This window comes from Rhipicephalus microplus, chromosome 4 (genome assembly GCF_043290135.1).
Source record: "Rhipicephalus microplus isolate Deutch F79 chromosome 4, USDA_Rmic, whole genome shotgun sequence".
NCBI classification, from domain to species: Eukaryota; Metazoa; Arthropoda; class Arachnida; order Ixodida; family Ixodidae; genus Rhipicephalus; species Rhipicephalus microplus.
Window position 1 is genome coordinate 61,984,154 of NC_134703.1, and position 22,074 is coordinate 62,006,227.

General features: G+C 45.5%; 2 protein-coding genes across 2 annotated transcripts; one reads left to right on the forward strand and one right to left on the reverse strand.

The window, feature by feature from the left end:
• The first annotated feature begins 184 nt into the window (after nucleotides 1–184).
• Prp3 (pre-mRNA processing factor 3) lies at nucleotides 185–14,700 on the forward strand. Its single transcript, XM_037423024.2, has 9 exons — nucleotides 185–468; nucleotides 1,734–2,151; nucleotides 3,657–3,750; nucleotides 4,953–5,562; nucleotides 6,153–6,252; nucleotides 9,153–9,266; nucleotides 11,218–11,411; nucleotides 12,161–12,204; nucleotides 14,353–14,700. Exons 1-9 carry the CDS (start codon nucleotides 324–326, stop codon nucleotides 14,500–14,502), a joined length of 1,869 nt encoding a protein of 622 aa, XP_037278921.2. The 5' UTR covers nucleotides 185–323; the 3' UTR covers nucleotides 14,503–14,700.
• LOC119172053 (protein KTI12 homolog) lies at nucleotides 14,044–21,994 on the reverse strand. Its single transcript, XM_075892861.1, has 8 exons — nucleotides 21,817–21,994; nucleotides 21,617–21,668; nucleotides 21,504–21,556; nucleotides 20,873–20,928; nucleotides 17,252–17,331; nucleotides 17,027–17,192; nucleotides 16,329–16,410; nucleotides 14,044–14,626 (listed from the first exon to the last, which is right to left on the reverse strand). Exons 1-8 carry the CDS (start codon nucleotides 21,956–21,958, stop codon nucleotides 14,499–14,501), a joined length of 759 nt encoding a protein of 252 aa, XP_075748976.1. The 5' UTR covers nucleotides 21,959–21,994; the 3' UTR covers nucleotides 14,044–14,498.
• Nucleotides 21,995–22,074: the final 80 nt, after the last annotated feature.

Sequence of the window (22,074 nt, forward strand, 5' to 3'; positions counted from 1 at the left end):
ATTAGTTCAGTAAAAATTGTCTAAAACAGTAAGCGTTTTTTTGTGTGTGTGTTGAAATACACGTCACATCTTTAGTGGCTGTCTTTTTTAAGGTAAAGAGTCAAGTCAAGTCAAAGACAGTTGTAGCACGCTTGTTTTGAAAGTTTGCGTTGTGGTTGCGTTTTGTTGTCTGGTTTCTCAGTTGTGCACTTGATTTCACAGCCTCTGGAATCAACCACGAGTCGCACGGCTGTGTTGATATATTTCTGTATGTTGCGAAAGTCGTGTTAGTGTTTCTAGACTCGTAGATGTGTACGTGACAGCGTCCGGACTGAAGTCGAAACATGGCCCTCACTCGAAAGGAAGCCGAAGAGCTGCGGCCATGGGTCGACCGGACAGTGCACAAATTTCTCGGCTTCGAGGAACCGACGCTGGTGACGACTGCTGTGAGCTGCCTGTCGAACGGCTACGACAAGGCAGAGACGACAAGTAAGGCTGCAGATCGCTCGTAGAACGGGACGGTTAATTGCGTCCGCTCAACGGGGGATCTATGCATAATTAGCGAATATTAAGTGCTCTCTCCGGTGAACCAGTACAGAGTGAAGCTCTTCTGTCGGTGTTGAGGGAACAAAGTTTAGTTTTTGTAAACTGCATTGTCTAAGTGTTATCAGTTTTCTCGGTGAATGCATAATCATTATTGAACGTGTCCAAGGCAAAGCTACTCTCGGAGCATTGCTGTGCATGTGTTGTGCATTGAAACTTTCGCAGGCACCTATCGTGCATTGCGGTGGCATTCCTGAGCTTGCCACGTATTCACCTACCTGAAACTTCACTTTCCCGGCATAATATTCGTACCATGTTTGATTACGTGGAACGTTTCTAGTTATGCGTTTAAGTTGAGTATCGAGGGGCGTAGCCGAGATGTGCGTTTCATTGTCATAACACCAATGAATAGCTGGAGTTGCAGAAACAGCTGGTAGGAAGGCGGAATGCACGCCCGAATAATGTTCTAACAAAAAAAGTGTTACAAAAATAAAAAGACCACTGGCTGGAATTTTAACTAAGTCCCGAAAGTGAAGCCATGCCTCAGATCTTGCAAGGTGCGCCAAACACCTTGGTTTACAAAGAGGAAAAACAAGTGCTTATCTGAAATATTAGGACGTGACCAAAATAGACAACAAAATAAAAGAAAGGGGACTGGATAGGGTGTCTATTATTTTAATCTATTTGGGTCACATCCTTGATAATTTTTTAGTATGATCCAACAATTTGTTCTAGGAAGTGTTTATCTTTCTGACAGATGCTGTTCAATATATGACACTTGTTTTTGTATAGAGCCCCAACATACTGTTAAATTTTATTGGATATCAGGCCATCAGCACTAATCTGGACATTACTTTTGTTAAGAACTTAGATCTCTCATGCTATTAATAGCACTTACATTAACACAGCAAAATTACTTCCTCTGTAGGCAGGCAATACCCGACAAAATTCTGTTTCTGAAATTAGAAGGGGGCAAGCGGTGACTTACCATTGCTAGTCAGAAGATACGGGCGCTTGCACTCAAGCAACTTCTGTTTTTTTTTTTTTTCTGCAATATCTGGATTGGAGGTGACTGCAAATTGTAGAGAAATGATATAGACAGTCATCTGCTGCTCGGCTGTAGTTGTGGCTGCAGCAGCCATTCTTATTACCAGACAATCTGTTCTGTTCAGTAAAGCTGTTCCACAGTGGCTGGCCGGCTTTCATTGCAGAGAAACTGTCATCGTTGCTGGATGACTCCAAGGCAGCCTCCCTGGCGGAGCAGCTGTTGACTGGTGCCCAGGAGCAGATTCGAACGAAGCAGCAGCGTCAGTCACAGGCAGACGAGGACGGTCCACGCAAGTCTCGCTTCTCCGAAATGCCGTCTCCAATGCTGAGCCAGCCGAGTCCCGGCCAACTGACCAGTCTGCAGATACGCGAGATGATGGCCAATGCACAGCGCATGATCGAAGAGCGCAAGAAGGCTCTGGGAGGCAGCGTGCCGCCTGCCGTGGTACCCGTCGCCGCTGCTGTTGCAGACAGTCGCAACCGGATCGCTGAACTCACAGCCCAGATCCAGGCTAAGCTGGGTAGTCGGCCTGGCTTTCTTCAACAGCCTATTGCAACCCCTGCTGGTGCCACATCTGCCACGTAAGAGATCATCACTTTCTTTTGTAGTAGCATGTCATAGTGTGTTGTCGGTAATTAAAGCCAATGTCAGCCAAATAAAAGGGACACTAAAGAGAAACAATGAATTGTTTTAAATTGATAAACTGCACTCTGAGAACTCTATTGTCACAAGTTTCACTGTCATAAGTCCATTGTTAGCAGAGAAAGTCAAGGTTGAAGTTTCATTTTAAAATTTTCTATTGTAATCTCCACGCGAAACGAAAGAAATCCCACAATGTATTTTTCGTATTTTCGCGACATTGGCTCAATAAAATTTTCTGAAACTTCATATGCTAGGTCTATGGCTCCCGCAGATTACAATGTACTTCAATTTTATCTATTAGACGCTATCTACGTGGGACCCAATATACACCTTCAAAATTCTATGACATCACATTGTTATGTGTGGGATGTTAGTCCTCGTTGATGTCGGGTGTTACATGTAATATTGAGCAACGAGGAAATCGATTCGGGACATGTCAGATGCCTGACACGCCCGCGGGTCGTAATCAAAAGCCGATGCTTTTGCGCTCGGATAGTAGCTGCAATCATCACTAAACTTGTCACTGGTAAGTTCAGATAAGCTGGCATAGCTTGATTCCGTGTCGGATGACATCGCCAACTTTCTTTTAGTGCACCAGAAGAGGCACTCGAGCTACGTTTACGCCCTAGCCAGCAGTGGCAGGGTGTAGCGGATTTCGTGACGCCATCGGTGACGGATTCTCGTGACGTCATCCGATACCCATCATGCATGACGGATCAACTCCCTGTTTCTGTTTTGATTTGTCATTTATTGCTTAATTGAAATTATTGACAAGTGCCTGGGCAAAATGAACCACACTAGCTTTTGTAGGACTGTCAATACTGTTTGAAAGCAGCATTATTTCTGTATGATTAAAAATGCACTAAAGTTCCCCTTTAAGAAATGCATGAAAAAGTCAAGTTTTGAAGAGTACAAATATGGTGGTTTTTCAAACTGGGCTTCAGTGTGGATTAATCTCAGTGCAATGTTTTTTTTTTTGCTCGAAATACAATGGGATGCTTTATAAAAAATTAAGAAAAATGGATGTTTGCAATGTTGAACTTAAATAGAGAAAATTTCATAGTATCAGTATATGATGCAGAGTCCAGCATGTTGAGAGGCAGCATGGTTCCTCACTATGATGTGCTCAAATTTGCACCACCAGGTAAAGCCATCATGTGCTTAAATACTATCAAAAAAGTGACATTGTTAAGCTAATTATGCAGTTAGTATCTGGCTTTGCCAACATTGAATCAATACTATTTATAATACAAGTTTGGATCCCAAAGTAATATTGCCATGATTGAACATAAATGAAGTGGTAACTTAAGACAGCTTATCCAGGTATAAATATGCTCTTCCGGCTTAATCTCCATGCATTGTATAGCAGGATGCATGGCTTCGAATTCGGTATGGCTCATTGACCCTTTGTGCACCTACAACTGCTTGTTTCACGTATTTTCAGGCGGCCAACACCCCTCATCCTAAATGCCGAGGGCCGCACAGTGGACTCGACAGGAAGGGAAATTCAGTTAGCCCACCACACACCTACACTCAAGGTAAGGCGTTGCACACCTATTCCAGATACGGAGCAGCAAAATACTTCGCCACTTTTGGTCATGTCATGTATTGGTTAGCTCTCGTTTCTGCAGTGTGTTTCTAGCCATTTGTTGTGAAGGAAGACAGAGGTTAGAGACTACAACTAGTTGGCTCAGTAAATTTAAACTATTACCTCAAAAACCATTCAGGTGGTGTGATTTGCAGTAGTTACAAAAAACAGGCATACTCAAGCTAGTGTTGGAATCTATAACACATGTTTCATGAAATCGTTAGGAGGGTTTCCGAACCGAGAGTTCATTGATTCAACAATCAAACATGATGTGCTATATAGGACGTTTCAAATGCCATCGCGTCAATTGTCTATCGAGTCGGCGGAGCACCCCACAACTCTGTCAGAACTTCAATGGCCATTCAGCGAAAGAAGCAGAAACAGCGCGAATGTGCTCTCTCGATTAGAAAAAGAAAGCTTTAACCAATGTGTCTTAAAAACTGTATATATGATTATAATGAATTACTTTATAAGGTAGTTTTGCCACTTGGAATGTGTGGACTGCACACACACTAGATACGGCAACGTGCTTATCTTCATCATGCTGTCTTGCCTACCTTACTCACACCAGTTTCGCAGCTCAACAACATGAGAACTAATTATTCATTCATAATTACAAATAAAAAATTTATTGAAATGTTTAAAACAATAATAACAGACATATCTGTGTTTTGAAGTGGATTTTTTTTAAATCTAAGTTGTGGTGACTTGAGTACGAAAATGAAGATCGGCAGTGCCACATAACTTTTGCAAGAAATGCCTTCACCCCTCAACAACCATTTTAGACATGGTAAAGATCCTAGCCATGGTAAAGCCCAAAATACAAATTCCACTGCACAACACTGGTGCCTTCCACATTCTAGGTGTTTCATGACTTCAAAATAACTATACACTATTTGTAGTTTTTTGTTGAAGATGTAGAAAAGCACTGCTAGTTTTACATAACTACAATGCTGGAGGCGCTCGAGCTTCGCCCAGACCCGGGCGAAGCTCGAGCGCCTCCAGCATTGTAGTTATGTAAATATGAGGTTCCTTAGCTCAAAGCTTTTCCTATTTCCACCTCTAAGCTTGTCAACAAGATAGATTAGCCAGTAGCTGCTTGATCGAAACCTTGGAAACAGCACTGAGAGGTGGGCACGTCACATGGTGCAGGCAAACATCCGAGCCCAAAAGCGGGAGCAGTTCAAAATCCACCAGGAGAAAGTCAGCGAGGATGTGACTGAGTTGAACTTCTTCGACCAACGAGTTGGGGCGAAGCCCGTACAGCGTGGCCGCCGGGCCTTCCGCTTCCATGAGAAGGGCAAGTATGAGCAGCTGGCCCAACGGCTGCGGACCCGGGCGAAGCTCGAGCGCCTCCAGCAAGAAATCGCCCAGGCGGCGAAGAAGACGGGCATTTCGTCGGCCACCAAGATCGCGCTCATGGTGCCCGCTGCGCGCCAAGCCAAGGAAGGCAAGGACGACATACCCGACGTGGAGTGGTGGGACACGTTCATCATCAAGGGCGAAAGCTATGACAGTGTGATTGATGCCGTAGTGGTGGGTGGAGAGTCGCTTGAGAATCTGCTAGAGGGCGTCACAAATCTGGTGGAACACCCAATCCAAATGAAAGCGCCCACGTTACCACCCCGGGGACCGGCCCCACTGCCGGTCTTCCTGACACAGAAAGAGCGCAAGAAGTTGCGAAGGCAGAACCGTCGCGAGGCCTGGAAGGAGAAGCAGGAGAAAATTCGCCTGGGTTTGGAGCCCCCGCCCGAGCCAAAAGGTGTGTGGCATGCCCTGCACTGAATGATCTTGGTCCATTTGTCTGGCGTATCATCCGGAGGACCAAGTACATATAATGCTTGAGGACCAAGTGCATATAATCTGTTTTCTAAGATTTGGCATACATAAATGATTAGTCATTGCTCCACATTCTCTTCATGGGCGCTGTTCCTCTGCTTTTTGTATATTAATACACTTAGGTAAGCAGTTTTGTTGCTGACCATAGCAAGGCCTTTAAGAAGATGCCCACAGGGCAGTGTGTGCATGTTGGTAGTGACTTCATCCACCATAATGCTACCAATGAATGTTAAAAAAAAGTGTCAAGTCCTTTCTGCATATGTTGTGAGTAGCTTCAGTAGATATTTAGGGCTCACCTTTGACAAAATAATTCATTGTTACCTTTAATACCACATAGCCTTCTTTCTCCAAATGTATAATTGATTTGGGAATTGTAATTGCTGTCAGCAGTAATTGAGTAAAGGGAACCTAGGAACTACTACTGTATAGTAATATTTTTAAAACACTGTCCAGCCTACAGGCTTGTGGACAGTCTGGTTAACACTTGACTAGTGCACGTGTATATATTTTCAGTTCGCATGTCCAATCTGATGAGAGTTCTGGGCAGCCAGCAGGTACAGGACCCTACCAAGGTTGAGGCGCACGTGCGTGAGCAAATGGCGAAGCGGCAAAAGTAAGTGACACGTTTCACCCTAAGGGTCTGGGAGACTGCCCTGCTTGGATATCAGTATGGCTCGTTGAGAAGTAACCGTTTATTCTTAAGAATAGTGCATTCAAGGCAAGGAAGAATACAGGAAGAAAACCCATGCAAAGCACAGGCTTACCTTTTGTTCTTAGGTATAACAACTGTGGATCGCCGAGCATGCGCACTAACCGGAAAAAAAATGGTATTTTACTACGTTCAGTTTCACGTGTTGATAACAATGCCTTGGCATATTTCTTGTGTGAAATCCGATATAGGCCGTACCAGAGGCTCAGAATAATGTCGACTTAGTGGCTATAGTAGTGCTATTACAGCAAATGACAATATTGGTAGTGTTTAGTAGCAGGTAGGAACAATCATCAGTGGCACAGGAAATAGAGCAAATAAAGTAAGGTGATGATTTTCTCCTGAATTCCTCAAAACAATGTAATAGTCTTTGAAGAACTTTTTTTACAGCAGTACCTCGTTAACTCGAACCTGCATATTTTGAACAATCGGCTAAGTCAAAATTTTCCAGGGCACCAAACATTTTAATACATGTGCTATGTATATTTTTCCTTCTATCTCAAAGTATTTTTGGGTCAGATTGCAGATAAATCGAAATCTTGGCTAGGAGTAGAATGAAAATTTCGCCACTGAACTATTTCACGAGATTCGCGCGAGACTGCCATGCCTGAAGTCCGTCGATTTTTTTCTTATTTAGCCACGCCTGCCACTACGTCGATGCTTTCCGCGAATGCGAAGTGTGCCAAGTCTCAGCCTAGCAACATATCAACTTTGTAAAGCAACCCTGTGGCACATCATGTGACACATGCGGTGTGCGGGGAGGCCCTCTGCCCACGCTTGGCGTAGTTTGTCGCATTCGCTTTGTGCAGTGCACATGATTTTACCTGAGGTGTCGTTTCCATTAATCTGTGCAAATCAAGCAGTACGAATTTTTCGCTGACTGTGAGAAGCGGCAACTTAGCGTAAGTGCGGCAAGCATGGCATCAAAGCAGTGCAAGTCGCTAACTCTAGAAAAGAAGTTGCCCTAATTAATGAAGTGGAGAAAACAGGCCGAACGAAATGGAGCACCATGCAGGAATTTGGGATCCCTTTGTTTACACTTTCAAAGCTGTTGAAAAACAAGCAGAAGGTGGTGGATGTATTTCAGCAGAGCTTCTCCAGCCAGTGGAAGCGGGTTTGAGAGTTGAAGTTCCCAGAAGTCAAAGCGGTGTTGATGGTATAGCTACGAAATGCCAGAGCGGCCAACCTTCCCCTCACCACCGCAATAAAGATGGACAAGGCAGACGCTCTGGCCTTACAAATGGGGCACACGATCTTCAGTTGCAGCAGGTCTAGTTTTCTCCGCTTCAAAAAAAAAAAAAAAAAAGAGAACAGTGTGGTGTTCAAGTCAATGCACAGCGAGAGTGGCACTGTCCACGCAGCCTCTGCACACAATTGGCACAGCGGCTCGCCGAGTTGTAGGAGAATTACGCCGACAGTGACATTTTCAACCTCAACGAGGCAGCACTTTTTCATAATATGTTGCCGAGTCGCACCCTTCACACCGATGGGTGGAAAGTGCTTGGGAATGAAACAACGGAAGGGCACGGTTATTCTCCGTAACGCCACAGATGCAGAGAAGCTGCAGTTACTCATAATTGGCAAAGCTCTTTAGCTTAGGTGGTTTAGAAATACACAACTGCCCAATGGCGTCATCTATCTCGCAAATAGAGCAGCGTGGATGACTACTACTTTTTTCGAAGAATACGTTTGCGCTATAGATAACAAAATGGCCTAGAAAAACAGAAAAGTCCTATTTATTGTTGACAACTGTCCAGGCCATGGCAAAATAGAGAATTCGGAGGGCAGTAACAGTAGAGTTTCAGCCTGCAAATATGACTACTGTGCTGCAGCTAATGGAGCAACGTGTCATCGAAGTGGCCCGAAAAATTTACCGAAGGAGCCTTCTCCACGGAATTTCGATGTGTTATGAAAACGGCAAAAGCTATGAAATTGACCTGCTGGGAGCAGTACACCTTCTCAGCAGTGCTTGTCAGCAAGCCCGTGCAGCGGCTATTTCCAACTGCTTTGCACATGCTGGGTTATCACGTGCCGCCAGTTTGCCAAAAGCAGAGGTGTCACATACAGATGACTTCACAGACTGTGAGGAACTTTTTCAAGAGGTCATTAGGCTTACAGGTAATGGTGCTGCCGAAAGTGACGTGACTTTTCTAGAGTACGCGCTGTGTGAGGAGGATGTGGCGGTATCCAGAGAAATGACGAACACCAAAGCCGTTCAAACGGCGACTAACATATTGCACAACGGAGACAAAGGCAATGATGAACCATCTCGAGAGGTGCAAACATCTTTCGAGATGAGATATTTGCTGCACTTGCTTTGTAATAAGGTCGAGTGCAGCGGTGGAGAAGATCGACTGATGCGATGTGTCAAGCAGCTGGACGCCTTCCTAGGCCCAAGTATGACCGCAAAGCAGATGAGCATTAGGCAGTTTTTCTCTGCTAATAAAATGGCAGTGCGGCAAAACCCAGCCGGTTAAAGTCTGTTGTATGTTATTTTTTCTCTTATAAACCTGCACGAGAAGAAAGATTAGAAACTGCCGCTGAAGAGTCGGTCACCAGTAGTGATATTTCTGAATAGCGTTCCTGGCGAGTAGCGCAACTGCTTATCTCGAAAATCCATTTGTCTTGGAATTTTCTGTGGTTTTTAAAACTTTGAGTGAACGAGGTATTACGGTAGTATTTACAAAGATCAGTCACTGCTTTCTATGTCTGTGTGTGCCAATCGTGATCGTGCTGTGCTTAAATAAGCATTTCTTGAGATCCTGTCTGGGCTTTCGTGTACACGCTTGCTTGCGTTTGTGCAGGGCCCACGAAGAAGCAAACGCATCACGGAAATTGACCACCGAACAACGGCGGGACAAGAAACTGCGCAAGCTTAAAGAGGATACAACTCGGGGCGTACATGTTTCTGTCTACCGGTCAGTGTGCTTTTGTGTATTGTTTGTGCAAAATAGTGAGTGAAACAAGTTAACTTCTCTTAAGGGAAAAAAAGTCAAGGAGGGCAGACGCTTACTTCATATTTGAGCTCAAGATAGGAATACTACAACATTTTGACACTTTGTGCAGCCAGGTTTTGGTGTCAAGATATTCATTGTATCTTTTTTAAACAAAAACTCGGTATATTTCAGGCTTAGTAAATGTGGCATTATGGATTTCTTATGGCTCAAAAAAGTAGGGAAATTTTAAAGGCTCGTTTTTTTTTTTGTTTATTAGACACAACATTAATAGGAACTAACAGACAATAAAGTATAGGGGATGCCATTTGTATTAATTATAATACAAATGAGAAGAAATTAAAGTGGGTGAAAAGGTAACGTCCCACCAAACTGATTTTCTACTGCATGTGTTCCTGCATGTTTTCTTATAATGAAAGTTCACACAGTTGCTCCGCATTTTATGCAAGGGTAGTTCACATCTTGCAAGACATTATTCCAGTCTCCCATGACGACATTCATGCAAGCTTTATACTATTGAATGCTACATAATAATGTTTTTGCTTTGAACATTAATATTGTTGTTGCTATGAACATAGATAGAATTTTTAATTTACTTTGCCATGTAAGGCAATTTGCTATATCACTTATCACTGCACAGCATTGAGCATCTTGTTTACAATTATTTTGAATATTTTTTGTTCTGAATTTGCCCAACCCACTCTTCGAAGGCTTTGGAAGTATAGTATCGGCATTCGGTATTTATGTTGCCTGCTGCAACACTTTATCATGAGTCATAATCAAAATCAGCAGCTGGTTGCAGTTCATGACATTGAAGTGGGGATGTGCGAGTATTCGAGTGTGGAATCTGAATTGAATGACACCCAATTGAATAATTCAATATTATTTTCAAATAGTTTCAAGTAACTTGATTGATCGATATGTGGGGTTTAACATCCCCAAACCACCATTTGATTATGAGAGATGCTGCAGTGGAGGGCTCCAGAAATTTCGACCACCTGGGGTTCTTTAACCTGCACCCAAATTTGAGCACACAAGCCTACAACATTTCCGCCTCCATAGGGAATGCAGCCGCCGCAGCAGGGATTCGATCTCGCGACCTGCTAGTCAGCAGCCGAATACCACCGCGGCGGGGCAGTTTCAAGTAACTTGACAATATGAATATCTAAAGTGTGAAACAGGCCAGCGGTGCTATTTCATTAGAGTGGGGTGAGTGAAAGTAACAGTGATGTCTCTACAGGAGGCCCCTCGTTAAAACTTCCACCAATATCCTAGTTCAAACACAAGCATATGCTTATTTTATAGGAGATAAATATAGTTACACAACCTCACTTCTGGAAGAAAGGCACAGACTTCTTGAGTAGTTTGGTTGCATATACTGCAAGCGCTGTAGATCGTCCTGACTTTGGCCCGCAAAACCATCGGTGATGGGTTTCACGCGTGAAAATTTTCTGCACACTGTCGCAATCGTCTGCCACTGTCGCATTGCACCACTAATTCAGAAACTCCCATCGTATTGGCGGGCAGTTGAAACACTGCTATGTACTGGTGCCTCAAGATTTTTGGGCCCAGAGCATTCAGGATGAAGAAGCTCAACATTGCTGTTCTTTCTTTTAATTTTCAATAAAATCTTGTATTTAATATTGTTGGCCACTATTCAGCACTATTAGATTCGATTTGAAATGAAATTTCACTATTCCCACGACCATACATAGAAAAAAAAAAGATCTAGGGATTTCTGTCTTTTGCTTTTTTTGGGCACGGATTACACATCCTGTTCGACTTTCCCTATTCTCTCAAATACCATCTACCTTGATTTCATGCTTAACCGCATGCTACCATTTCTTTCAACATTTTGTCTTATTATTTTCTAGCACTGTATCAGGTACAGTAGCTTCCATTACTACTCACGCAGGGTGCTAAGCCTGACAAATCCAGCGAAGAAGTTCAAGGTGGAGATGAATGCCAAGCAACTGTTCCTGACAGGCTGTGTGGTGTTGTACCGTAACGTAAACCTCGTGGTGGTCGAGGGAGGCCCTCGACAACAGAGCAAGTACCGCCGCCTCATGCTCAGCCGAATCAAGTGGTCTGAAGACACCATACAAGGAGGCAAGCTTGTCTTTCTGCCTATGTCTGCAGGAATAAGCGGCATGTGAGATACAGTAGACCCCTGTTAAAGGAAACCTGAAGGCACCAGGAAAATGTTTTTTATAAAACGGCAGTTTTGTTTACTGAGAGATGAACAGGGGTGCGAATTTGGACACAAAACCTATCTTACTAGAGGCAGCTATTCTGCTTGAGCATCAATTTAGTTTATTGAGAGTCCACAGTACTTATGAAAAGGGGTTTGCAAACATCTGGTGCCTAAAGTTATCAATGTACAGAAAGATGCAGCACGGAATTGAATAGAATGCTACTGCGTTCGTTGCATGTGCAAATGAGCAAGGCAGACAAAAGTGACATCGTACCGACATAAAAAAAAATGTATTGATTCTTTACAAACAATGCCTTGGCAACACAGCTGTAATATTAGAAGAGCAGCCTCTGTTGGACACCCATGTATACTGAGATTATTTTTTCGTGTGTTCTTATTACTGCTTCTGCACGTTTCCTTATAATGAAAGTTTGCACAACAGCTTTGCACTTATTGAATGAGTAGTTTATATTATGAAAGACACTGATTCAGAGTTTTCCACGACAGCATGCTTTGTTGTCATATTGTTTTATTGTGCAAAAGCGCAGAATTTTCGGTTGTAACTTTTGCTCATGATGCAACCGTCAGGAGCATGGTTTTAACCACAACTTTCCATGTTTGGTGCTGTGTACTGAAGCCAAATCATGGTCGATTCATTTTGCAGAAGGTGAGAAAACGGAGAAGAATCAGTGTCAACTTGTATGGGAGGTGAGTACATTCAAGTGCTGCCTTTGGCCCAGAAGGGAGCCTTCCGATATCCATCCAGTGTACAAGATTCCTTTTTACATTAAAACATTGTAAAAACAGCACCCTATATTCTTTTGTGCTATACTGTTACTAATGAAACAATCTTTTTGGCAAGGGAAATTGATAGTTGATAACAATCCACAAGTTGGTTGCCAAGTGTGTAAAATGCTTCATTTGACGGTATGCAACCTCATGGTGCACATCACGAAACCTACTGTATTTACTCACATAATTTGCGCACTTTTCTTTCACGATTTTGGGGCCCCGAGAAGGAGGTGTGCAAATTACGAAAGGATTGCGCGAGCGTATATGAAATATTGTCACAGTTTTAATGCGCATAGTATATACACTAAGAAAAAGAAGAAATAAATTGAAGCACAAAGTGTACTTGTTAATTTTTAAAAAATTGGCAAGTACTTTAACCAGTCACTGATCCAGTCACGCAAAGTCTAGCGGCATCACTGATTGCGAACTCCGATTGGGAATCATTGTCACGGCCTCACACACCCCATTCTCCCTGCAACTAAACTTGCTAATGCAACGAAACTTGCATTAGCACGCGCACTCTTAAGCTTTCTCGCGTACCGATCGTGCCGATCGTCACATTGAAGTACGTCCCCTTGAAATGCTTCGCGGCGGCACGCTTCCCGTTTTTTTCGGCGAAATTTACAACAGCGAGCTTCAATTTTGCCACATATGTATAGTTACTGTAGCACATCGCAAGGAAACCATCAAAACGCATCGGCCGGGTGGCGAAATCTAAACTTCTGAAACAGACCAAGCATGCGTTGCAATGCGGAAGCAGAGAACGAATGGAACAGTTGGCGCGACAGGCCCTCGCATGCCTCTGATGCAGAAAGTTGTCGGTGCCGCGACGCTAGCGTGACGCGATTCTTGCCATTATCACAGTGGTAGATATCCGGAGATGGGGGAGGCAAACGCTCGAGCAGTTCCGGCGAACCAGGTGCAGTATTATACTAGGGACCCTAGTTCGGGGGACGTCCATGGAAGAAGGGGCTTCGCACTCGCGGCCTGTTTGACTGCGCTCGTCTGCTCGGCGAGGCGCGCACCTGGCCGAAGTATCGAAATGTCGAAAGGTGCACGCGTCGGCAAGCTGGCTCGGGCGGGTCAAGGAGCATGAAATATGCCAGTAAATATTTTTTTTTCGATAAGCTGGCAAAATATGGTGGAAAAGCTGGTGCGCAAATTATGGGCGTAAGTACGATATTTTGTTTCTCCGTTTGGGCTTTTACATGTCTTTTCCCTATTTATACGCTGGAAGGTTCTAATTATGCGAAGGAGATTTGCAAATTGCACTAATATTTATCATGTGTTATTCCTACAATCTATATCAATGTGCTGTTTGTGTACACAAGTACACTCAAAGCTCTAACTCGGATATAACAAAATATCGGTAATAACAAAGTAAATGAAGAATAGTCTTACAATATAAATAGTGTTAAGAATATACCTGTATAACCAATTTTTTGGATACTATGTACTTGTTTTCGTGTAAGATGCGACTTTGTTATAATGAGGTATGAGTGTTATGTACAGTCAGTTTTCTTTTTACAAAGAAGTCATAAATGTACTTTCACTATGTCTGATATCCATTAAAACTGCTCATATCAGTTAGAGACATGTTAATGTCACTGCATTGTATCTGGTAGTAATTAAGTCCTCATTTGTTGTTGGTTCATTAGATACGATATGTCCCCACAACCACAACCATTATATAGCCCGAGGTGGGCGTCGGTGTTCTTGCGGTGACCTGGGGAAAATTTGCTTACACTCCAGCCATCTTCGCCATAAGCTGCTTTATTACAGATATAGCGCTTAAATTAGTGTATCAAATGTGCCAGGGCTTGCTGCGATAGAGGCCCCTGTAGCCTTGATGTGCAAGGCACGTGCCTATTGCTTGCTTGGGAAGTGACTTTGCAATTTGCTTTTTCCGACTGCCCAAGATATTGCACCATTGTCACTGCTCAAAAGCAACACCTCAGGCAATATTCAGTAAGTAGTCTTGGGAAGACAGGAACAGCGTACTAAAGATATACATAAGGACGCACCCACTGTTTGCAACAAGGGAGGGATCCTGATGTGTTGCAGGGGACAGTCAAGTCACGGAGCTTTGGCGAGCTCAAGTTCAAGGTATGCCCAACGGAGTCACTCGCCAGGGAACACTTCCGCAAGCACGGTGTAGAGCACTACTGGGACCTCGCGTACAGCAGTACGCTACTGGAGTTAGCCGACGCCTAGCACTGGTCGCCACCACTCCGCACGTACTGGTCGAACAGCTGTGGCAATTCGGACAAAGGCTGTGTCCCACTCCAAGCCAAGAACTGCCGTCGCAGCCTGTGCAGTTTGCCAGCGGGTGGCAGCGTGTGCAGGTGGCATGTCAAGGACAATAAAAACGGGGAGAAGTTCCTCTTACATTCATCACGACAACATTTACAACGCTGCACTGTCTCTTTTTTCATAAATGTAGCATGCTACAGAGTTATAATTGAAGAGGTGTTCCAAAAACTTTGTTATTGCTAAGTGCCTGGCTTAGCAGTAATTCAGCGCCACGATTTGACACATGAAGTAATTTGCATGCAAGGGCAAAGCAGAATGTTAGGTGGGCAGATGAGATTAGGAAGTTTGCGGGGATGACAGGGCTGCAGCAAGCACAGGAATGGGTTTGTTATCGAAACATAGGAGAGGCCTTTGCCTTGCACCAGGATGACGATGATTTGTGACAGTGGGAACTGTAGCTCCCTGAAGAAGTTCCCACTGGTGTGAACGCTATGAAAAAAAGGTGGTGCTGACATCACAAAACATGAATTAACCACATGAACAGCAAATAGTGCTGCTTAGCTACATGCTTAGGCCACTCCAATAGCCTGAGCATACACTTTCTAATGAAATTTCTCAACCTTTTTGCATGTCTTGATTGATATGTGGGGTTTAACGTCCCAATTTTGCAAGTATTCATGGCTATCCAATTGTTTTAGCCTACCTTAGAGGCTATGTAATTATGCTGACGAGCGTGAGGTTCTCGGAGTGATATTCAGCAACACGTTACAGTGATGCAGAATACGAAAACACTCGCATACTTCCATTTATGGGCATTCCGAAGGATTCCAGACACTATATTCAGAAATTATTTGGTTTCTGAAGAGCTCACTTTGCCAACAGGTGATTGGGCGATGCTATCGTCACAACGCTGTAGCGACGGCGTCGCCCAAAAGCTCATTGGCCAAGCAATCTCTTCGGAAACCAAATGTCAGAATACAGCCCTCTCTTCAACTTGCCCAAAGCTCACCCCTTTCTCATTTTGAAGCTGTCCCTCAGGTTATTCTTCAGCTTTTAGAATGTTTTACTTTAGTACACATTTCATCACCTTTAGCACCTTGCCTTATGCAATTCTATGAAGCAACAGTGGTGTTACTTTTTTTTTTTCACAGATGAAGGCTACACTTCCTTTGCCTTCAACCAGGCACACAGTAGACAATGTGAATGCCGTGTCATGGTGGATACGACTGCATGACTTAGTCTTATCGTCTCTCAAATACTATAGTATTGACATTAAAAAGGCTCAGTGCTGCACTTTTTTTCTATTTTTCAACGTATGCTCCCTTTGATGTGCATTGCAGCACAAAAGGAGTTCCTCCTAATCAGTACCGAGGATGCAGTACAACTGCACGTGGCTGTCTTAGTACCTTGGGTATTGCATCTGCTGCGGCATGATCCGCTGACAGCATTTTGTGTTTGCATTTAAGCATGAAAGGAAACAACAGTGTGAGGGAAAGGGTTAAAAGCCATGTGTTCAGGGGATGTTACAAAGCCCTGTAAGCCATCATTTCATTTAATATAATTAGGTTGTTTCTGTGACCTCACATGACACCTGCTACTATTATAACAGTCTATGTGTTGGCTGAAAAAAAAAACAGGCTAAGAGGCAAAAGTAAGAGACCTTGTTAGCTTTGAGCAGTTTACGATACCTCAATAAACTGCTCTTTGCCAGTGAAATTATAGTTAAGGTGATAAATGAAACCAGCAGCCACCGCCGAAGACTACTTTTCGGTTGCAGCAAAAGGATATTGGGTCGCCAGACTGCAGCATTGTCTGCACCAAACCGAGTGTCAACTGGTCACGCTCATGGAGGTCTGCAACCAATGGTGCCTGTACAAGGAGACCATGAAACACTGATAAGAGAAAAGTACGTGCTTACGATTACTATCAATTTCATGTAACACAGTCTGTCTGTTATTCAGTCACATTATAACGTGAAACCAAAGGTGAAAGTTTTATTCTTGAAGTTCCCACTGAAAAAGTAGAGCACAAGTGTCACTGTGAAGTGACGCACATGTCCAGAGTTTTCCACCCCAGAGTGCTTTGTAAACACGTGATTTTGGCACATAAAACTCCTGCTATTGTTACCAAGCATGATGTCACATATTTCAGTCTTTTCGTATTATGGCCATATTGGCTTAATGAAATTTCCTAAAACTTGGAAGGTTTTTGGATACCTTGGAGCACAACACAATAATATTTTTTGGATTTAATTCCCATACCAGATGTCAGGATCCACGACGTTGTGGTAAGTTGACATGAGAACTTAATTGGAGAGTGGTGTCACGACCTGTACTTCATTCATGTGCGTTTTGTGGCTCACTGATTGCCTCCTTACAAGAAGTGGTGCTTTTGGTGCCTTGGAAGGGCAGTTTGCTCACACAAGTATAACTGTTTTTCTGTTTAGTCTTACTTTAATACAGAAGTGAGGTGGCACTGTCCTTACATTTTGTGTGGAACGGTGTGGTGGTAGCGGCTGATGGTCGGACAGTGCGTTTTCAACCTCCTTGGCCGCCTCTGAGTCGTTGGTGTCCCAGGACAGCTGAACCAGTGGCCGGTCCCAGCGGTTGTTTGCGTCGGGCGACTCTAGTCTCTCAGCCAAGGCAGTCATTCTGAGAGAAATAAACAAAATTTCAGGATGCCTGGCCAACCACGGGGTGTGCTCGCCCACACCTCCTGTGTGTACTGCTGTGATTGAGGCCGCTCTGCGTTCCACTGCTTGCATTGGTCCTGGGTAGCCAGCACTTGCACCTGTGTAAAGACCAAGAGACGGCGTGCATGTGTACATTTTGCTGCTGCTGCCGGCACATGCTGCATAACTATTGAATGGCACAAAGGAAGAAGAATTTATCAACAACTCGTTTTTCTGGTTATATACAACTTAAGGAACCAGCAGACAATGAAGCCAAGAAAAGCATAGGATCGATTATTTGTAGCATATAACTGTAGTGTAGTAATTATGATTTAAACATAAATGAATTGAAGTGGACCAAAAATCAACTTGCTGCTGGCAGGCACCAACCTACAACCTTCAGATGATGTATTCGATGCTCCGACAAGCGAGTTGCAGCGGCAGTCATCCCCCAAGCCTTTTCAGTGGGAATATCTGGGCATGTAGCGCTGGAGGTGTTCGCTAGCGCAGCTAATAGCCACGATGGAACACAAACACTATGAAGCAAGCTTGAACTTGTCAAGAATTTAATGCAAAAACGAGATCCAAATGAAAGAGAAAAGGCATGGCATTGTTGTGCTAGTGTCTCACTTTTGGGGCCAATCTTTAGACAGGAATTAATAGATGGCTTGCACTAACATCGCTGAAACTGCTATCTTGGTGCACTGCATGGTAGGACGAAAGGTTTGTGAGATTGCGTTAATGTTACCTTTACGTATTGCGACGGCGAAGACCGAAACTGGCACTCTGGCACAGATGCGCATGCTAGGCGAGTAAGGAAGAAGAAGCAGAATAAGAACAGCTGGCCCAAAATCGGGTGTTGTCTCTTGTTCTCTGTCTAGTACATTACAATGGCGCAGCTGACGAAGAAAAAGTATTACGTCCCGGCTTTGTCATCCAGGACAGCCGCGATAAGCGCCACTTGAGGACGGCGTCAAGGCCTCCTCGGCAACTGTTCACCTGCCGCAACTGTTCACCTGCCGCCACTGCCACCACCGTTCGGGGACGGCGTCAAGGCCTCCTTGGCAGCTGCAGTACACGTTACCGGTACCATTTCACAACGGACGCAGTCCACGCGTCCTTGGCTATGGATTCTGCCGTCAGCGCAAGCCGACAAGTGAACGCTCTGTGGGAAGCCACCGGTACGTGTCTTCGTGGTTCGTCAGCAGTGCGGGCTTCTCCATCGAGGAACGCCATTCACGCTTCCTTGGCAATGGGGTCCCACCCGCCGCTTCAGCTACCTTTCAAACCACCAGTGGACGGCGTCCAGGCCTCCCCTGGGGTTGTAGGGCATGACCTTATTGACACCCTGCCACCGTTTCGCGGAAGGGATACACACCGGCTCCTGTCCTCTGGGAATGCCGCTCACGCTTCCCATGGCCTACATTCCCGTTGCCACACTCTTTCAACATACGAGCTGCCAGGGAATGCCGTCCAGGCTTCTCTGCTCGTCAACCTCACCGGCGCGAGTGCTGCAACTGCTACTCATTCGAAGACCAAGATCACCAACGCTTCGGACTTCACACATGACAGCGCCGCGAACCTGCGGCGTACCATCGCGCTACTCCGCGTCAAGACTAATGAATTGACAGCGTCAATCTCCGAACGAGCTCCTACAATGTTGCCAGAATTGCGTGCCACTAACGCCGTGTTGGACATAGCTGCCTCGCACGACCTTGACGCAAGCCCACTGGAGCAACGCAGGCAGCTTTGGGGCACCCTCCTGCAGCACTCGACGGCGTTGCCTCAGTGATATCTGCATTCTCACGTGCCGCCCCACCATCGCCGTGCACCTACGAACTGCCAGAATTCGACGGGGTCCGGAACGACGCCGACAGCTGGGTGGCAACCGTCAACTCGCTAGCAATGCGCGCGGCCTGGACAGAGAATCAGAAATGGTATGTGGCCATAGACCGTCTTCGGGAAGGTGCAGCGGCGTGGCACCGGTATAAAGGTTGGAAGCAGCAATCATGGGCGGAGTGGAGCGTCAAGCTCATAGCTGCTTTCCCGACCTAGAGGATGCGATTCGAGCCCCTACCATCCTATCATCTCTCGGTGACCAAGATGTAGGGAACAATCACGATCGTGTAACTCTGCCTTGCACAGGCATTTCTGCTGTTGCATTTAGAGCTCCTGAGGAGCACTGGCCCAACGGTGCAGCTGTGTCCGGCGGGTCCCAGATGGCAAGCTTTGCGCAACGCTCCGCAAGAGGCCCCAACGCAGGTCGTCCGGTCGACTTAGAGGCACCGGCCCCCATCCTACTGGACATTCTACCACCTGATGAGACAGGTCTTTCGGCTGAGTCTAATAGCATCCCATCTGACCAGACGGAAGAGGATGTGCGTGCGACGCATGCACTGCCTGAACCGGTAGAGTTCTCGATTTTCGGAACGGCTTCCGTCGAGGGTTTCCCGCCAGTGCACAGCGTGGCTTCAAGAATCGCTGACTTTACAACGTCCGGGAGCCCTATAGCGACAACGCTGCGCAAGTCACGGACCACGCAAGTCACGGCGCAGGAGCCACGCCACAGGTCAGAATGAAAACTTCACCCCAAGTTCGTGCAGATGTTTAATCGCTCCGAAAAACATCTCTCGATCCGCAGAAAATTGCGCACACGGCTGCATAAGATGCTACTCGTTTCATTGCCGGATCCACCATTTCCTGCCCTGTTTTCTAAAATGTGGTGGGACAAAGGAAAGCGTTCTGTTATCAACCTGTGACCATGTCGATCCAGTCGGGGCCGCCCGCCAGAACCATCAAGAAAACCACAACACCGCAGAAAACTTCTACCACGAGAATGCCTGCTCGGTCCACCAAAGGAAAACTGGACGCGAACTACTTTCTCTGAAAAGTCGCAGCGTGGCTGAGGCGGTAGATTGCCACGCGACAGTCAATGTCGTCCCGCGGAGTCATCAACAAAGGGACCAACCAGGACTCAGTCCCCACCACGACAGGGCGAACGACCCGGGCAACATAGCCAGTGTCGGCCGCCGGAGCCAATTTCGACAAACTTCCAGCATGGTCGGGGCCAACCACGACGATGCAGCCAACCCCGCCCACCTGAAGCAACGTCAACTGCTGCAGCTAGCCTCACCCACATGAACATTGTCGTGTGGCCCATCGACAATGTTTGCAGTCATGGCCGAGTGTGACGACGAAGACGGAAACTGGCACTCTGGTACAGAGGCGCATGCTAGGCGAGCAAGGAAGCAGAATAAGAACAGCTGGCCCAGGATCGGGTGCTGTCTTTTGTTCACTGTCTAGTACATTACAGTATCTTGAAATTTATTTTGTTACTGAAGTAAAGACGCCAATAACGCTGTGGCCGCATCATTATCAGATTGAAGCAGGTAAAGTGCAATGTGAATATGCTGCCTTTACTAAGACCGTCATATTGATAAACCAATATGCTACGAGGCTATGTCTATGACGCCACCCTTTTTGTTAACTTAGTTTTAATGTGTGGTTTTGCACAGGACATTTGCAAGAATGTAACTAACGTTCCACCCTGCTTCTCGCCAACTGATTTTAAATCCTGCATAATGGTTGATTGATTGATATGTGGGATTTACCATCCCAAAACCATCCTGCATAATGGTACGAACCTCACAAGCAACTTACCACACAATGGTTTGTTCGTGCCCCACGCACCAGGCAATACAACTCGTACCGGTAGCCTGCAAAGACATGTACAAGGCTGGGTGAAAGTTCTAATCACCAAAATAGTGAAAATTCTATGTTAATTAGGTGCGACAGTACTGGATACTCATTCCGAAACTTCCTATATTGACTGTGTAAGAGGATGCAGTGGTATGTTGTCTCTCTCCGTTGCTCACGAAAACTAATTTACTGGGGGGGGGGGGGAAGTTTGTTGGCAGATAGTTTATTACATTGTATCTAAATGCACACAGCTGTTTTTCGTTGACACTGTTGGGGAGAATGAGGCAGAATGTTCGGTGGTTCATCATCATCAGCATGACTGCGCCAACTGCAGGGCAAAGGCTTTTTCGGTGTTTCGCCAATGGACCCGGCCTTGTCCTTGCTGCGGGCACATCACACCCGCAAACTTCTCAATCTCATCTGCCCACCTGATTTTTTACTGATTCACTCATCTGCCCACCTGATTTTTACTGACCAAGGCTAGCTCTTGGTCCAGTCTGTTCTTTGGTTAGTGGCTGTCATATTTTAAGCACAGGGCAGCAAGCTTTGTTTTGTGTCGTGTAAAATTCGCTGAAAAAGTCGTAGGTCAAACCTTTAATATAGTTTGGAGCATCGAGTATCACCAGACGGTCTCGCGACAGCAACCTGCGCGGAGAGGACAGTCATTCGCTTGGAATCCCTTAGTGGGAACTGTGTCGCACAAACCTTGCCACGTCCGACTTTAACTGGTCACGCAACTGCTTCTCCCGTGCCGCATCTGCAACCACAAGCATTTGCCATGTTGTACATTATACAGCCGCTCCATGTTCCCCAAGCGCTACCAAGGAAGCGTGTTTCACTGACCATCGATGCGTGCGCCAAAGCGCGCATCCTAACACACAGAAACTCGAAACATCTAGCAGCACCTGTGTAAACGTCGTTCCGCTCGAGTCCTTCGTCGTCCGAGACAAGTTCAACTGGCCACGTTCCCTTCAAGCGCTCCTTTAGCTGTCGCGCTCGAGTTGATTTGCCGCTGCAAGGAAGTCCGCACATAACTACGAGAGGCATCGTGTGCGAAATGTGTCCAACTTATCACTCCCGCAATTAATGAGCTCCATTTGGATACGACTTGCACGTGGCTTGACCAGAATTGACTCTGAACAAACATTATGGGCAGGACACAA

Bases quoted from the DNA above. Each gene is read 5' to 3' on its own strand.
- LOC119172053 (XM_075892861.1), bottom strand. From the start codon at position 21,958: ATGCCTCTCGTAGTTATGTGCGGACTTCCTTGCAGCGGCAAATCAACT. The intron at 20,929-21,503 runs GTTTGACCTACG...ATGTCTTTGCAG, and splicing joins TGCTCCAAACTATATTAAAG to GCTACCGGTACGAGTTGTAT. The intron at 17,193-17,251 runs GTGGGCGAGCAC...TATTTCTCTCAG, and splicing joins CAGCAGTACACACAGGAGGT to AATGACTGCCTTGGCTGAGA.
- Prp3 (XM_037423024.2), top strand. From the start codon at position 324: ATGGCCCTCACTCGAAAGGAAGCCGAAGAGCTGCGGCCATGGGTCGAC. The intron at 2,152-3,656 runs GTAAGAGATCAT...ACGTATTTTCAG, and splicing joins GCTGGTGCCACATCTGCCAC to GCGGCCAACACCCCTCATCC. The intron at 9,267-11,217 runs GTCAGTGTGCTT...CTACTCACGCAG, and splicing joins GTACATGTTTCTGTCTACCG to GGTGCTAAGCCTGACAAATC.